The following is a 17,235-nucleotide window of genomic DNA, read 5'->3' as shown; positions in this document are numbered from 1 at the left end:
TTTCTGTTCGATCATTTTTCGTCTTCACTGATCTTCAACTCTCCACTCGTTCCAAGGCACGTCGGTTCTGCACATTGCAGATTGTACGAGAGACAGGACTGATCACGCAGCATAGAGATGTCGGGTAGCCAGCACATGTACCAAAATGCTCATTGGATTGGGTATATCCTGCTTTAATCTCAAAGCTTTTTTCAGCGCCTCCGCATTCAAAACCTCTAGACGCACAGGAGACTCCACATGTGCGGCATCTATCTTACATGACCCACATCTATCGCAAACTAGCGCTGCCTGGTCTTGGACTGGCGCTACCGTTTCGTGCCTCTCTCTCGCGAGCTAACTGCTCCTCGCTCAAACAGCCGATTCTATTCAATATCTCCTTGTGCTCGCCCAAATTGAGGCCACTTGAGATACCTTTTGATTTCCTCTTTCCATTTGCTGTGACTTTGCGTGCTGGCCAACTGTGGTCTTCTGTGCTTGCTTCGACTTCAATGAATCGTGGTTTCTCGGCTTCTAATGGTGCTGTGTGGTCGGAAGGCTGTGGGGGAATGGGGTCCACGTCTTCGTCCTCGCCTTCGTCGTCACTGCGCGTGTCGTCGGCTCCTTGCCCTCCAAGCACACGGACGACAACTCGCATGATCATCACCAGCCATGCGAGGGTAATCAGTTGTAGTGCTCCAAGTAAGCCGAGGAACCACCATCTTATGTTGGCATTGAATGCAAATGTCTTCGCTTCTGGTCGGAGCATGGGCTGCAATAGGTTGTCCATGATGGATTCGCCGCCGTCTGTTGATATGCGTTCCCCAGTGATGGTGGAATACACTCCATATGGCATAGTCACCACATTGACATGTGCGTAGATGCTCCAGCATATCGCAATGTAGCAGATATGTCTTGCACCGATCCATGTGATGACGAAAAGACCAAAGGCGCAGTCGCAAGCCATTTGCATGCCCAGGTAACGCAGAATCTTGGCCAGGGGAAGCACGAGATCGACAATGTCCATGCAGACCAGAATTGCGTTGCCTACGCGCCACTGCCTGTATCCATAGCTGCCACCCATCAAGCCGACTGTCACAAAGTGGTGCGTGAGCATCTGGTAGTGGTCCTTCCTGCGCTCTTCCAAGTGTATGACAATGATCTGCTGGATCCAGAAGGCGAACTGTGTCAAGTAGTACAGCTTGATGCCGGTAGGCATGAGTAGCCTGGGAAAGTCCCTCCATAGCGACACAAGCAGGTCATTGACATTGGTAATACCGCTTGGTGTATCCTGAACAAAGACGGCCAGACCCCAGAACCAGTATACGGTATAGTACACTAGCATATAAGCTTGTTCAGCAAATCGAACTCGACCCTTCTTTCTTCCAATACCACATGCAGCAGCCATGGGCATGAGGACATAGTCCAACATGAATGCTCGCAATCCGGTGAAATAGATGATGCAGCTCGCTACCAGATACATATCTCGCAAGCCTTGCCCATAAAGTCCTGAGTCCTCTGCTGCATACGACAGAGTGAAGCAAGCTTTGATATTTCCCCGAAGGCTAGGGAACAGTGCGTATGTCATGCCCAGCAGCAGAACAAAGTTCAAAGACAAGCCGAGCTGGTGTTCCATGATTGCCTTCCTGAGCGCACTGCCCAAACTCTCCTGGTCTGGCACAGCACTCCATGTCCTCCTCCGTGGTCGTGGGGCAGGAGATGTGAAGTCACCTGGGCTGGCGCACACCGACACTTCGTCAATGGGCCATTCTTTCTGCGGCGGCGGGGTGTGATCGAGTTCGGGGAATCGAGCGTAGAGGGCGGAGGAGCCAGCCTCCAGGTGTTGTGTCATGGCGGTCGAGGGGGGTCCTGCGCTCGGGCGCAGGTAAGCAGTGTACTGTCGCAGGTCTAGGTCGTGGGCGGGTTTTGGATTTATCGCAGCGAAAAGCCAATGGCGAGATGCTCGTTCGATCAGCACCGAGGATGAACCCTCTGCACGCCAGACACCGACACCGTCTTCGTCGCCGGCTGTAGTGCGTGACAGGCAGGTGTTATGAGAGAAGGACAACACAGAAAAGTGGCATTCTGGCGGGACGCACTACGAGCTCCCAATGCCCTCAATCTACCGGCGACCGCTAGATTCTCCAGAATTATCGGACCCCTGTGGATTAAGGTCGCACTTTGGCGCGCGGGAGGCGCGGGAGCTAAAAAGTCTTGGAACGCGAGAACGAGTCGCGTCGCTCGCGATTGCAATTCACTTCACCTCCACATCTCACTTCATGTTGTGTGAAGCGTGAACGCGTCGGCAAGGCCATCGCTCATCCCGCAGAGATGCTGCAAAGCCATCAATGGCAACTAGCTGGAAGGTGTCGTCCAGGATGCACAATGGAGATTTGGGATCACACCATCAACGTGCCTCCGTGGCTGCTGCTGCAGCAAACCGTGAGTAACAACGAAAGTGAGCACCTCGTGCAGACAGGCCGAAATGACCTGGCAAGGTGACCAGTATCACATCAGTTGGTAACTTTGCTTCCAAGCTTCTTTCTTGTTCAACGCCATTCTCTTTGCACTCATCAAACCACAGCGGCCATCCACGATGGCAGAAATCTGCCAAAGCATGCCGCACGCAGCAGGCAAACGTGAAGCCGACACGCGTAGCGCGTTTGCTCGCAGGTTTGTTCGATGCTGCAGTCGATGCTGCAGCGACACAAGCTGCAGCGCCCGGCCGCTTGCTCGCGGGCAGTCTGTTAACTTCAACTGTGACGACCACAACCTCACAAGCCTGGCTCCATCTGTCTTCCACCTACCACGCCGCCGAGGCTCCCGAGACCTCAAGTGCATTTGGAAGCGTTCATTCTGAGAGCGCCTTCCGCCTGGTCAGTGCATCCCTTCGCAGCACCTTCCTTCCAAACGCGTTTGCACAGGCACCCACTGCCGCCGCCCCGCTTCGTGACCACGTACAAATTCGACAGCACCGACATGTACATCAACATTTGAAGGCATGCTCATTGACATCAACTTTTTCTCGCAGGCACCATGAATGGGCACCTCGAGGAGCGCTTTTCTAAGCGCTCCAAAAAGCAAGCTCCGGCTCCTGGCGACACGGCAGCTGAGCGCACAATGGCATTCAAACTGAACCCTCGCGTAGCGAAATACTTCGAGAAATCAGTCGATGGACCTGGCTGGTTGTCCAAGCCGGAACTCCCGACCTCAGCAGAAGTCATGGATCACGACGACGACAACAATTCGTCTTCTGATGTCGTTGAGCTGGAGCCAAACCGGCCATCTGGCGCGTGGGAATCGAAGGAGGAATACTTGTCTACGCAGTACGAGCTTTACCGCGAAGACGCCATCCGGGGCCTCCGCGAAGCGGTCACAAGAATGCGCATATGCCCCGATGCTGTCGAGGACTCGTACAATGGCAAAATCGGCATATACGAAAAGGTGAGAATTGTATTGCGATGCTCCTCCCGACCACACTAGTTGACATCGTTTCAAGGTCCACATCTGCGGAGTTACTGCTTCGACTCGAGGGCTGGCTCACAGAATTACCTTCAGCACACGGCGTGCTGGCAAGATCATTCTGTGGGAACAGTCCAAGAGATTGATTGCCGGTGGTTTGGTGGTGCTCACGCCGGCAGATGACAAGTTCAAGTCAAAGGCTATCGTGGCGACTGTTGCAGCGCGCCCTCTCGAGTACCTCAAGTTCGACCCACCGGAGCTGGACCTCTTCTTTGCATGTGCCGATGAACTGGAGATCGATCCCGCTACCGAATGGTTGATGATTGAAGACAAATCGGGCCTTTACGAGGCGAACCGGCACACATTGCTCGCCTTGCAACGCATGATGCGCGAGCCATTCCCGCTCGCGGAGCACATTCTGTCAGCGCACACCGCAATATCGCCGCCGAAGTACATCACGGAGCACCCACACCTCAACCTGGCTGCGGTGCTCGATGGCAACAATGAGGAATCGTACGAAAACGTTGATGTTGTGAGCGCATGGCCTCACGACCCGCAGAGTCAGCTCGACAGCTCGCAGCTTGAGGCACTCCAACGTATACTGACCAAGCGCCTCGCCATCGTCCAAGGTCCTCCGGGAACTGGCAAGACACACGTCTCTGTGAAGGCTGTCAAGGTCATGCTTGAGAACTGGCAACCTGGCGATCCACCAATTCTTGTGGCATGCCAAACAAATCACGCTATCGACCAGTTCTTGCGTCACGTTGCCACGTTCGAGACTGATTTCGTGCGCCTTGGTGGTAGAAGCAAGGACAAAGACGTGGTGAAGAAGCGTGTCCTCTTCAACGTGCGGAAGGAGACGTCCGAGAATCCACCAGCTGGGTCCCTATACACAAAGGCCCGTGCAAGCCTGTACAAGCTACAGAAGCAGCTTCCCTTGTTGCTTACGGCGCTGCAACCTAGCAAGAAACCTTTGGATCACCGACTACTCGAGAGCTGCAAGATCTTGACGGAGGCGCAGGCCGACTCGCTTGAAGAGGGCGCGTCTCGTTGGGTGCAAAGCACCAAGACCGTTTCGAACGAAGCGAACTTGCCTTTCACGGTCTGGCTCGGCTCGAAACTGATTCCAGTGAACCCCAAGCAGACCAGCAATGAACATGGTTTTGATCACGAGGAGGCTGATCTAGAGCAAGAGCGTCTGCGTGAAGAAGAGGCAGAAAATGCCGCACAGGAGGAGGAAGAATTCGACAAGCTCCATGGCCAATATTACGACATTGCGGACAACTTCACCTGTCGCAAAACACCTGGAATCGACCACAAAGCGGAAGAATTCCTCAAACAGCAAGACATGTGGAAGATTCCGGAGGCTGCCAGAGGTGCTGTCTACCGCCATTTGCAGTCTGCTTTGAAGAAGTACATTCTCCCAGGCATCCGAGACTTGGCCAAGAAGCTGAACGAGGAGGCCGGGAGGCGCCGAATCGGCCAATTCGAGATGGACGAACTCATTCTCAAGAGACAGAAGATCATTGGTATGACGACAACGGGACTCGGCAAGTACCGTGGCCTCCTATCTGCGCTTCAGCCAAGAGTCGTTCTCATTGAAGAAGCAGCTGAGACCTTGGAGGCTCCAGTCACGGTCGCCTGTATGCCATCACTCCAGCATCTCATTCTTGTGGGCGATCATCTGCAGCTTCGACCGCACACGCATGTAAATGAGCACGAAGACGAGCCGTGGTATCTCAACGTTTCGCTGTTCGAACGCATGGTCAACAACAAGCTGGAATATTCGACACTACGCAAACAACGTCGCATGATTCCAGAAGTGCGTCGTATACTTGCTCCAATCTACGGTGACCTCATCGAAGACCATCCATCGGTTTCCGACCCTAAGCATCGCCCCAGTGTAGCTGGCATGGGAGGAGTGAACTCGTTCTGGTTCACTCACGCTTGGAGAGAGAGTCGAGACGACATGATGTCTTGCTACAACGAAGACGAAGCGCGGATGATCGCAGGATTCGTCGAGTATCTCTGCTACAACGACGTGCAACCCGAGGATATTACGATCCTCACCTTCTACAATGGCCAACGCAAGAAGATTCTCGCAGAATTGCGTGCTCGCGTTGCCCTGAGGGATCGTAGATTCACAGTCGTGACTGTCGACTCCTACCAAGGTGAAGAGAACAAGATTGTCCTCTTGAGTCTGGCCCGGTCGAACGACAACTATCAGATTGGCTTTCTCTCGGTCGACAATCGCGTTTGTGTTGCTCTTTCTCGCGCTCAATGCGGATTCTACATCTTCGGCAACGCCGAATTACTTCATAACGTCGAGAGGTCTTACGCTAAAGTCAAGTCCAAGAAGCGAATTGAGCGTCAAGATGCAGGCAAGCTGCGGAAACCCAAGACTTGGACCCAGGTGATGCAGATTATGGCCGGTCAGGAGGTTGCGCGGCCCGGAGAGATCCCCAAGGTTCATCCTCAGCGTTTCGATGAGCATTTCCCGATACATTGCCAAAAGCACAAGACCAAAGTGGTCATCGACTCACCAGAGGACTGGGAGAGAATCAATGGCGGATGCACAATCGACTGTCAAGAGCAACTCCCCTGCGGCCATCCTTGCCCGTGCAAATGCCATCCCTTCGACCACAACATTGTCAACTGCACCAAATGTCGAGAGCCGTCTACCACGAATGCAGGCTTGCAACTGACAGCTGTAGTCAAGAAGACGTCGGCTGGGCAATTGTCGGACGGTTCACGTGCAACGTCGAGCTCAGGAGATTCCGAGTCGTGGAAATCATTTGCAGTGGCTGCACAGAACGAATACCAACAGGCAGTCGATGCGTACGTGCCATATTCGCAGCTTCCGAAGCCAAACGCGACCTTGATCGAAATTGACGATACAGGCACGGCGCGCAACCTTGCCGCCATTCAGACCAATGTCGAGAACTTGTCCATTGATCCGGGCAGCGCCTCGACAGTCACGCCCTCCCATGTCTCTCAGAATACCAAGAAGCCGAAACTTGGTCTCGACGGCGCAGCAGATGACTCGTCCAGCTCGGGCAGCATCCCAGCAGGCAAGGCTAAGCGGCAGAAGTGGAAGGAGACCTTTCGTCCAGAGAAGGAACCAGTAAAGAAGGACTGGTCGCAGGAGGAGAGCTTGCTAGATTGACCTCTCGGCAAGTAGACTTGCATCGAGTGGTTGCTGTCGTCATTGATGTCTGTCGTGGAGGAGACCAATATGTTGTTGCGGCTGTGCAGCACGTCACACAGATGGCTTTGGTTGAATGGCAGGCAGACCCAGCTTATACAGCACTGCGGAACGTCACAGTTCTTTGTTCAGCACGGTATGCAGAGAACACATCACCGTGAGCTCCAAGCTTAGTGCCACGCACGTCGTCTTCCACCGCTGCCACAGCGGCTTTCAATGTCTCTGATTCAATCACACTGATGGCCCTATCTTCAATCGCGTTTCTGAGGTTCCCGTTCCCATTCGTCCATTGCGTGACCGGCATCTTCTTCTTCCGCACCGCCTCTGCAAGATACTCCGCCTGTTGGCTGCCTTCTGCAACCCCACACAGAACCCTCGTGCTCGCTGGTACTCTGCTCAAAATCTCCGTCAAAGGGTTAAACTCCTCGTAAATCTCCCTCAAACCACTAGCACTATCATAAACAACAGCCAAACGTAAAGTCTTGAGACTCTTCAACGCCTCCAAAGCAGTGAAATCCACATCTTCATAATCTGCTCGAAAAGACGCAGTACAATCCAGAACCAGGAAAACGTGTTCTAGTTTCTCGAGAACAGATTGTGGGAGACGGGTTTCGGAAATTATGGGCCAGCATGTGTCGTGGGCGTCGATTATGATGCAGATTTCGTTGTTGGAGTAGAGGAGGGAAGAGCATTCTTGGTTGATTTGGTGATTTGTTGCGATGAGTGGAGGAGCAAGAATTGGGAGTGTTGCGTGGCGTTTGGTCTTTGTTGAGGTTAGGTGGAGGGTGGCGGTGGGAGAGAGAGCTTCTTCGTAGATTTGGGTGCGGAGTTCTGCTGGGAGGGAGAGGAGGTGGCATCTGTTTGGTTTGGGTTCTGGAGGGAAGGTTGTGCTTGTGCTGTTGTCCTGAGGAGGTGCGGTTGCCATGGCTGGATCCATTGCGGAGGAGTTGTTCTTCTGCTGTTATCTGCCGTTGCATGAATGTGAAGTGAATGTCGGATTGTACTTATTCTTCGTACCTACTGCGATGCAGGTGGATGTGCATTTGTCAGGCACCAGCTTACCGTTGTGCAGGGGCTTGCATCCTTCGGGATCAGGACTAAGTTACATGTAGGCATTGGATCGATGTAGCACAAGTCGAGCCAGAGCTCAGCAAGCTACACTTGCAGTCACAACACTCTTCTTGCATGAAAGGTGAGGTCTACACATGTATCGCAGCATGGTAGCATGGCAGACCCTCTGTTGAAATCTCGATCGATCCTTGGCAAGTCCCCAGCTCAGCCGATCCGCGCACCTGGTCGAGATGAGCCTCGCTTTCGCAGTCGTCCCTGCTCGCCGCCTGGTAATTTCACTAAAAGCAGCAGCCTCGGATACTAGCGGAATCGCGAAACGCTGCGTTGGCGCAACCTGCTCAACTACATCATGCTTCTTACACAGACATATGTAATGTTGGAGGAGAGTGCGAGCTGTAGGGTTGATCGCGATTGCAGTCCCAGCCTTACAGCGCACGTTTGAGAGCGAAAAATGCTTACGGACAGTCCAACCAACCGATTCATCATTCGCAGTATTATCACCTTTTTCCAATCTTATGCGCCGTTCTGCTTGGGATATGTTGCCTGGAGTCTGGTCGCGAGCCAATGGCCAGCATGGAGTCTAGGATTCGAGGATTACTTACACCGGACGTGGATGTGGAGGATATGTTTGCCGGAAGCGTTGTTCTACGTCTTCTTCTTATGGTATAAACGGCACATACAGAAGGAGGCGATACATCCTCCGGTGAAGACGCGCCAGGAACGACAGGACTTGTTCAACAAATGCCAGCGAGAGATTCACGATCCGATCTCCTTCCTCAGTGGGTGGTTCCGCGGTGCGAGAGTTGAAGACATTGGACGGGAAGAGCTGCGCAAGTTTGTGGATTGGAGCTTTTGGGAAGGGCGTGCAGAACTGGCTAGCGAGAAAGATGGAGATAACGCAGAGATTGAGGAGTATATGAACAAGATGGAGATCATGATGCCGCAGCCATTCCAGAAAGGCCCGGGCAAAGCGCGCAGTTTGCGCCTGACGCTGGATCCGATTGAGATCGAGCCCAGGAGCCTGATGTGGTACAGCTTGATCATGCTGGCCGACACCTTCACACTCTTGCTGCTGTATCTCAAAGGCTACAGCTACTACCGGCGTACTTTCTGGAAGGCTTTGGCAGTGTTTCCGCCGCGCCCTGCGGCATTCTTCACCCGCAAGACCTCTGTGGCTTCCAGGCTTTCATACTTCTTACGCGAGCACACATCAAAGACGCGCCTTCCGGTTGTGTATATCCATGGTATAGGGATTGGACTTCTGCCGTCTGTGACCTTTCTGGCCGAGCTCAACCACGAATTGAATGACGGACGCAGCGAAGACGATCAGGTGGGAATCCTCGCGTTGGAAGTCCTCCAGATCTCCTCTCGCTTGACAGAATCGATTCCCACAAGGACTGAACTCCTCGCGCAGCTCACCACCGTCATCAATCACCACTTCGGTGAAGGCCGCTTTGTTCTGGGTGCGCATTCGTATGGAACCATTCTCAGCGCCCAGATCCTTCGCGACAAGAATCTTTCTCCACGCATTTCTGGCACACTGCTCGTTGATCCAGTCACTTGCATGTTGCATATGCCCGATGTGGCTTACAACTTTACTTGCCGACCACCAGTACGTGCGCCTGAGTGGCTTCTCTGGTACTTTGCCTCCAAGGATCCCCAAATCGCGCACACTTTGGGACGTCACTTCTTCTGGACCGAGAACGTGCTCTGGCGGGACCAGATCGATCATTTGATCGAGAATCATGGCATGCGCTTCACAGCTTCCATTTCATCGGATGATCTCATATTGAATGCGAAGGCAGTGCGAGCATATCTGGAGAATGGTACCAAGTCCGACCCTGTCATCACAAAGGATGAAGAAGGGAGGAAGACGATGGACCTGGAGCCCACCGATGTGGCCACTTCAAAGCCATGGCGCGGCTCGGGGTTGGAGACTATTTGGTGGCAAGGCCACGATCATGGCGATGTCTATGTGCGAAAAGATCATCGAGCAAGACTCATCAAGGTGATAGAAGAATACTGCCGAGGACAGTGAGAGTCGTGCAAGAGCAGCGAGAAACCATGATACCCCGTACTTAATGATAGAGGTAAGACTAATCATCAACATAATGTGTAGCATAGTATGTACAACAAACTCAGGTCTGTGTTGTTTCTGCCTGCCAATGCATTACCTGATCAGCGGAAAGTCACCGCCAGCGTTGCTAAGAGTGAACCTCGTATCGGTAATTCCGAGGAAACAGAACAGCTAAAGTCCATAAACTCCCCGGCGCTGGCGAAGCTTTATTCCGCGATGTCAATGCTGACAGGTACCACACTCACACATGTCCAATTGCACAGAAATAACAACAAAAATTCGTCGCAGTGCTTTTCAATCAACTCATAACCCGCGCAAATGGCGTCGGATTCAAGCTTAACTGCAAAGCTTGATTACGCGTCTGTCATTTGCAAGCTGGTTGGAGAGTCGGAAGTGGGCTGTTGCTCGCCTGTGCTCGGATAAGGACTTGCTTGTGCGAATGAGGGGCGGCTCGAGACATAGGTGGGGCATGCCCATCGGCAACGATGATGACAGAAGCTTGCAGCATCTCGAGCCAGCCAAAGTTCTTCAGGGCTTGACGGCGTGCTTAGTAGAAATTTTGTGGTTAGAGCTCCGGTTGTCTTTGAGTGAGTACTAATAGCTGGTAGCGCCACGTCTATTGAGCTGTTTTCTTGTGCTCTGATCTCCAGCTTCTTACATCAGAACAATCTCGTCGCGAACACTCTCTACGTACTCTCCTCACAATGGCGTCCAACCCACCTGGAAAATGCTGCACCATCGGTGTCAAGCATGAAGGCACTCCAACAGGCTCCAAGAAGAATGCTGGTGGCAGTAAGGTTCTCCCGACGTAGGCAATTGATTCCCCATGCTGACAAAGACAATTCTAGTCGACACATACTTTGCCTACCCAGAGTCGAAGCAGACCGATACCGCAATCCTTATCCTCACCGATGTCATCGGTCACGACTTCGTGAACGCCCAGCTCATCGCCGATCAATTCGCCGCAAATGGCTACTTCGTGGCCATGCCTGATCTCTTCGAGGGCGACCCGATCCCGCTCAACAGACCAGATGACTTCGACATCATGAAGTGGCTCACAACCTCGGGCCCCAGCGGAGGCCACACTCCAAAGCAAGTTGACCCTATCGTCGAGAAGGTCATCAAGGCTCTCAAGGAGGAATATGGCGTGAAGAAGTTGGGCGCTGTCGGCTATTGCTTTGGTGCTAAGTATGTTGCACGATACCAGGCCAAGGGCAAGGGTGTCGATGTCGGCTACGTTGCACACCCTTCGTTCGTCGACGCAGATGAGATCAAGGCGTTGGCTGGTCCTTTCAGCATCGCTGCTGCTGAGACGGATCAGATCTTCCCAGCTGAGAAGAGACGGGAGACTGAGGATCTTCTCAAGGAGCACACTATTCCATACCAGATCTCTCTCTACAGTGGTGTCGAGCATGGCTTCGCAGTCCGAGCAGACACCAGCAAGCCAGAGGTGAAATACGCCAAGGAAGCTGCTTTCTTGCAGGCAGTTGCGTGGTTCGACGAGTTCTTGAAGGGTAGCAGGACCTGGGCCGCGTAAATTTGCTTCTGCGTCAACTCACTACCAGAGCATTGAAGAGGCGGCTGCCAAGTCCAGTCCCGCTCACAAGACAGAGCCCGCTTCTGTAAGATAGATAGAAGCATGACGAAATCTTCAGAACAATTATGACGCAGACCGTGGATACGTCCTCAGCTCATTCCACCAGGTATCGCTCGTTGTAGTCTCGTAGCCTCAGCAGCTGCAGTAAAGGGTCCGTTGATGCGCCGGGATTTAGCTCGCCTCTGTGCTGATTGCAGCCCGCTATGCCACAGCCTTGCGGACAGAGACATTCGGACAGGTTTCGGGTGATGGTGTCGACGAGGTTCATCAGTAGTTGAGTGGTCGGAAGCGGCGTGCCCTCGGCACTCCATTGCATCTTCGACACCTGTCCCACAGCAACGACTTGAGTACAGTAGCGACAGCCCAGGCATTCTCGATTGCAGTAGCAGCCACCAACGACTGCTCTGAGACTCGACCAGCTCCGCGGAGAACAGCCAAGAGTTGTGTTCTCGGAGTGCTTTGCTTGATCGTCTCCATCCTGATGAAATTCTTCGAAGCCACGATCCAAGTCCACAGTGATTGATCGAAAGCACAATGGTGCATCCGCTATTGTTCTTGTGCTGCAGAGAATGTAAGCCAGGCTCCCAGAATTAAAGGTGCCTCCCAACTTACGCTTCATCCCACCCAGTCAAACACACGCCTGCCCCACTCATTGTCCATCTTCGCATCTGGCTCAGTCTTGTTAGGCCCATGCGGCGGCACCATCGCCACAGCGAGTCTCTGCTAACGTCGAAAAAGTGAAACGGGACGCAAGAGATTTCTGGCATCATCGGGCCAAGTTCACGTCGAAACAACCGGCAGACGGACAGCAAGGCCCAAGGACTTCTCGTCGTGACTCTGTCATTTTCGAAGCATTCCACAGACACTGAAGCATCTTGCAAGACTTGCTCATATATCAGTAGTCTGATTTCGGCCGGAAGATCGGCGATGTTCGTGGTTCCTGTATTCATTGTCATGCTCAAGTGTGCCGCAAGCTCATGGTGCAGTGTGCGAAGACTGGAACGAAAGGAAAAGAATCAATACTCAAGTAAAAGGAGAAGCATTACTCGCCTCTGGCTATGCATCCTAGTCGAGACTGACATTCTCAAGCGAGTTGTCGGGCCTACGCGCGTGATTGATCGCTCTCTCTTCGTGCCGTGTAACAGATAGATGCAGAGCTCGAGTCCAGACACGGCAGAACCGCGACATATATCCATCGATGATGTCGGGCGCCCGTCACACGTTTCCTGGGCTTCTGGGCCCTCGGAGGCATGCAGCTGCACATTGTGGAATCCTGTGCCATGGTGTTAGGGCAGCGGAGGGGACGAGAACTTGTAAGCTGGTGATATCCGTTGTCCAGGCCAGTCCGGACGAAAGACGCGACCAAAGTCCAGACGCCGGAACATCTCGCTGCTTGGCAGGAGCGTTGATTGGGCAAGATGGGCACAGCCGCTTCCCTCTCTCCTTTGTGCAAGAGCCATCGGTCCAACATCCTCGAGCGCCAATGTTGTCTGCCTGGCGGTGACATAACTTTCACAATCCGTGTATACTGCACGCAATGCTGTGCGACTAAGGGCAGTAGGTACAAGTTCGGCTTCACGACGTGACAGGTGAGCGGCACTTTCGAAGCCGATACCTCTCTCAAGTACAGACAGGACAACCCAGTTCATTCCCGCCTGCCATCACATCAATCACATTCTCATCAGCAAAAAGACAATAACATCGAAACAATGGCGCTCGACATGTTCCGGAAACCAGTGTTCGACGCCGACAAGGAAATTCCAAGTCTAGCAGGCAAAGTCATCCTCATCACCGGTGGAACTGGTGGACTGGGTCGTGAGACAGTAGTGTCGTTTGCGAAACACGATGCAGCGCACATTTACTTCACTGGACGCTCCCAGCCATCAGCAGAAGAGACGATCAGACTGGCCAAAGCAGCAAGTCCAGCCGCTTCGGTGACTTTTATCAGATGTGACCTCGCATCGTTCGCATCAGTTGAGAAAGCAGCCAAAGATTTGATTTCGAGAACCCAGCGACTCGATATTCTCATGGCAAATGCGGGCATTATGGCCCATCCACCTGGTCTCACCGAAGACGGCTACGAATTGCAGTTCGGGACCAACCACATGGGCCACGCACTACTTGTCAAGCTCTTGACACCTCTTCTGCTTCAGACTGCTGAGAGACCCGAAAGTAGAGATGTGCGAATAGTCTGGGACACTTCGCTCGGACACAAAGGGCACAACCCCAAGGGAATCGACTTCGCAAAGCTGAAGACCAAGCACGAGGATATTGTGCCTTGCGGTATGCAAGGCTCAGTTGGGCCCTGGATCCGCTATGCTCAGTCGAAGCTGGCGAACCTCATCTACGCCCGCGCGTATGCGAAGCATTACCCACAGATCACAAGCGTCTCGATTCATCCTGGAGTAAGCGCGACTGGCTTGGTAGGAGGGCTTAGTCTGCCACAAAGGATGTTTGTGTACGCGACGAGTTATACAATAATGATACCAGCTGAGATGTGTGCCTGGAACCAGCAATGGGCTGCGACTGCGCCGCTTGGTGATGGAGAGAGGCAAGTCCAGACGGGCACATTCTATATGCCAGTGGCCAAGAAGGGCACGACAACGAAGAAGGGAAATGATCCGGAGCTTGAGAAGCAACTGTGGGACTGGACCGAGGAGGAATTCAAAGAGTGGAAGATCTGAGCTTGTTGTGAGTAATGTAACAGTATTGTTTTCTTTCAAAGTATGGTATAGGGGACAGGATAGATACGCAACGTCTCGAAGCATTTACTACTATCTCTAGCCTTTTGAGCTCACAACATCGACCACATTCGCATTAGTGCAACTCATATTTGCCCCGCATCCATAGTGGCGACTTGGACTTGGAAGCTCCAAGGGTCCGAGGCGTGGGGCAGAACTGATGTGTTGTGCACCACGCATGCTCTACAGACTACACTCAGCTTCAACAACGTTGGATTAGGCTCAGAAAGCCGTTGAACAGACATGGCCGACTCACAAAACAAATATCAAATCTCAACATTCTCCACCCTCCCCGCCGAAATCAGAACCACAATTCTCGAATACGTCTTCAGCACCACCTCCAACAACAGCACCTCTCTCACCAAAACCTCCTCCGGAAGCATCTGCATGAACGAAACCTACAAATCCAGCCAAAACCTCCTTCCCCTCCTCGTCTGCCGAACCTGGTACCAAGACGCAAGCCTCATAGCCTTCAACCACACCCCCTTCCTCGTCTCGAATCCATTCTGCGACATTCCCTCACGACTAACAACATTACTCCACACCAAACAAATCTCCGCAATCCGCTCTCTAGCCTTCGTAGCAGATAAACGCCACTTCCGCAAACTCTCAGAATGGTCCAACCACCCTTTCGGAATTCCAACCCTCAACCTCTCAACCCTAACAATCATCCTCCACCGCTCCAGTTCATGGCATTACATGTTCGATTACACATCCGACATCGTTCACCTCTTACGAATTCTACGAAATGTCAAGCGACTAGTCTTCGTAAAAAATTCCGCAATGGTGAAAGGAAGTTTTAGGAGTTGGTTTAATCGATTGGTGGGGTTGATTTTGAAAATTGATCATCAGGAGAGGTATGATAGAATTCCGCCGAATTTGGAAAAGACGTGGTGGAGGTGGGAATTTGATGATGTTGGGGAGAGGTTTTGGCTTGAGGCGGGGGAGCCGAAGGAGTTTGTTGATGAGGAGAGTTATATGAGGGGGATTTTGCCGTTGATGGAGGGGTTGAGGGATAGTGTGGAGTTGGAGGAGGTTAATCCTGATGTTAGGGCGACGAGGATGTATTATTAGTTCGATGGAGATGGGGGCTCAGTCGGGCTTTGGGACTTTGCTGTGTCTTGTGTGATGGAAGAAAGCTTTTCTAGTAGAGCACATGCTCGTTTGAGAGCTCAATTTCAAGTATCGCTACACGCCGAACGCCTATTGCAACCTGCCTGCTGGCATGCTGTCCTCTATCGCACATCCGCCTTCTTCTATTGCTTTGCTCAAGCTATGCAATTGTTTTCGATACCACCCTCCGCAAGTATGATACATCAAGCTGTCGCTTAAGTGACAGTGTAGCCACCATCGACACGGAGATCGGCACCAGTCACATATCCCGCAGCGTCCGACAGCAGGAAAGTCACAGCACCCATGAGATCTTCTGGACGACCCATCTTACCCTGTGGAATCAAACTGGTCCACTTCTGTGCGAGCTCCGGGTTATCGTCGAGAATCTTCTTGGTGCTACCAAAATGTTAGCTCAGCCTTCACAGTTCCTTTCTCAGACGATACTCACAGTGCCGTAAGCATGTACCCAGGACTAATGCAGTTCACGCGGATACCAGCATGAGCCCACTCAACAGCAAGCGAGCTAGCCAAGTGTCGCACAGCAGCCTTCGCTGCATTGTACGGTGCTTGTGGCTGTGGCACGTTGACGATAGCACCACTCATGCTGCCAATCATGACAACACTGCCCTTGGCCTGGCGAGCCATCAAGTGCTTCGCAACGGCGCAAGACCACAAGTATGTGCCATCCACGTTGACTCCCCACAGCTTTTGCATACGATCGTGCGGGTACTCGATCGCATCGTAGTTCTCCGTGAAACCGGCAGAGGTGACGAGGTGGTCGACCTGGCCGTGGGATTCGAGGATCTCCGCCATGGCGGCGTTGACGGAGTCTGGTGATGAGACGTCGCAGTAGTGCGCTGTAACCCTTGGGACGTCCTTGTCGGTCGCACCTGGATTCTCTTTCTTGAAGGTCTCCATGAGAAGCTTCGCTTGCTTCTCGCCTTCCTCCTCTATTGAAAATCATCAGTCAGCAGTGGTCGTCAGTCAAGCCATCTATCAAATTGGACATACTGTTCAAATCAACAATGGCAATGTTGGCGCCGCTGATCACCAATGCCTGGCTCATGACGAGACCAAGACCACGAGCTCCACCAGTAACAACTCCCGTTCGGCCCTCCAAACTGAAAGACTCGAGGGTTCTCTTGAAGTGGAAACCACCACGGCCTTGGACTGGCTGAGAGCTTGGGAGGTTGTCCTCCTCTGGGTATTCTACACGAATTGTGTTATCTGTTCGCGAGAACTCTCCCTCGTGGGCGAAAGCACCTGGCTTCCCCGCAGTCGAGTACTCGTCATGTTTGTCCTTTGTAGCATCGTCTGCCCGCTTGACAGTGGGTGTGATGCGGATGCCTCGAGTCGTCTGCCGTGTGAGGGTTGCAGCAGTTGGTGGGCGAGCTGCGGTGGTGGAAGCTCTTGAAATTTGCCTCAGGAGATTATGTTTGAACATTTTGACAGCTGGCGGAGGGAATTAGATGAATTCTCTCAGCTGATGTTGAGGAAGAAGTGGAGAGTGAAGAAGTTTGATTATTGGCAGAGAGAAGAGAAGTCGTGGGTACGCGAATACTAGAGATCAGAAAATGAAGCTCACCTTGACGTCGACATGCACTCCAGGGACTGGGCGCCCGTATATGATGTAAGTCGAGCTGCGAGCTCCACCGCTGTTTCGCAAACGTATGATAAGACGGATTGGCGAGAGGGCGTGGAGATGCTGCTCTGGAGGGATTGGTTCTTTTCTCTACTCGACTGCGGACTAACGAGCTCCCCTCAACAGCATGCGCGCTGATCTGTTCAACATTTTCTCGACCACCTGGAGCTTTGACGTAGCTTACTCACGAGAGCCTCAATGAGCTAGCCTTGGCTAGATCGATGCAGGGACAGACTTCGAGACAAGGGTGCGGACCGTCGAGCCCCGACTCGTGGGATCCCCATTCGAGCTTAGGCTGGCACGCGTCAAGTTTCGCGGAGTCGCAAAGTTCTTCAAACATTTATTTATCTG

The 17,235-nt window shown here is 52.7% G+C and overlaps 7 protein-coding genes across 7 annotated transcripts; 4 read left to right on the top strand and 3 right to left on the bottom strand.

Annotated features, from left to right (window-relative positions):
* Positions 1-268: 268 nt before the first annotated feature.
* RHO25_009525 (uncharacterized protein) lies at positions 269-1,828 on the bottom strand (the record flags this gene model as incomplete). Its single annotated transcript, XM_023601060.2, has 1 exon — positions 269-1,828. The coding sequence occupies one exon, from the start codon at positions 1,826-1,828 to the stop codon at positions 269-271; it is 1,560 nt and encodes a 519-aa protein (XP_023454047.1).
* Positions 1,829-3,012: 1,184 nt separating this feature from the next.
* Positions 3,013-6,604, top strand: RHO25_009524 (uncharacterized protein; the record flags this gene model as incomplete). The annotated part of the gene is made up of 2 exons (XM_023601059.2): positions 3,013-3,420; positions 3,476-6,604. The coding sequence occupies 2 exons, from the start codon at positions 3,013-3,015 to the stop codon at positions 6,602-6,604; spliced, it is 3,537 nt and encodes a 1,178-aa protein (XP_023454046.1).
* Positions 6,605-6,737: 133 nt separating this feature from the next.
* Positions 6,738-7,580, bottom strand: RHO25_009523 (uncharacterized protein; the record flags this gene model as incomplete). The annotated part of the gene is made up of 1 exon (XM_023601058.2): positions 6,738-7,580. The coding sequence occupies one exon, from the start codon at positions 7,578-7,580 to the stop codon at positions 6,738-6,740; it is 843 nt and encodes a 280-aa protein (XP_023454043.1).
* Positions 7,581-8,165: 585 nt separating this feature from the next.
* Positions 8,166-9,752, top strand: RHO25_009522 (uncharacterized protein; the record flags this gene model as incomplete). The annotated part of the gene is made up of 1 exon (XM_023601057.2): positions 8,166-9,752. The coding sequence occupies one exon, from the start codon at positions 8,166-8,168 to the stop codon at positions 9,750-9,752; it is 1,587 nt and encodes a 528-aa protein (XP_023454042.1).
* Positions 9,753-10,495: 743 nt separating this feature from the next.
* RHO25_009521 (uncharacterized protein) lies at positions 10,496-11,328 on the top strand (the record flags this gene model as incomplete). The annotated part of the gene is made up of 2 exons (XM_023601056.2): positions 10,496-10,583; positions 10,640-11,328. The coding sequence occupies 2 exons, from the start codon at positions 10,496-10,498 to the stop codon at positions 11,326-11,328; spliced, it is 777 nt and encodes a 258-aa protein (XP_023454045.1).
* Positions 11,329-13,097: 1,769 nt separating this feature from the next.
* On the top strand, positions 13,098-14,072 carry RHO25_009520 (uncharacterized protein; the record flags this gene model as incomplete). The annotated part of the gene is made up of 1 exon (XM_023601055.2): positions 13,098-14,072. The coding sequence occupies one exon, from the start codon at positions 13,098-13,100 to the stop codon at positions 14,070-14,072; it is 975 nt and encodes a 324-aa protein (XP_023454044.1).
* A 1,385-nt stretch (positions 14,073-15,457) lies between these two features.
* Positions 15,458-16,686, bottom strand: RHO25_009519 (uncharacterized protein; the record flags this gene model as incomplete). The annotated part of the gene is made up of 3 exons (XM_023601053.2): positions 15,458-15,638; positions 15,691-16,192; positions 16,254-16,686. 3 exons carry the CDS (start codon positions 16,684-16,686, stop codon positions 15,458-15,460), a joined length of 1,116 nt encoding a protein of 371 aa, XP_023453535.2.
* Positions 16,687-17,235: the final 549 nt, after the last annotated feature.

The sequence above is a fragment of the Cercospora beticola genome, chromosome 6 (genome assembly GCF_033473495.1).
Source record: "Cercospora beticola chromosome 6, complete sequence".
Taxonomy (NCBI): domain Eukaryota; kingdom Fungi; phylum Ascomycota; class Dothideomycetes; order Mycosphaerellales; family Mycosphaerellaceae; genus Cercospora; species Cercospora beticola.
This window is presented reverse-complemented; position numbering and strand designations above follow the sequence as displayed.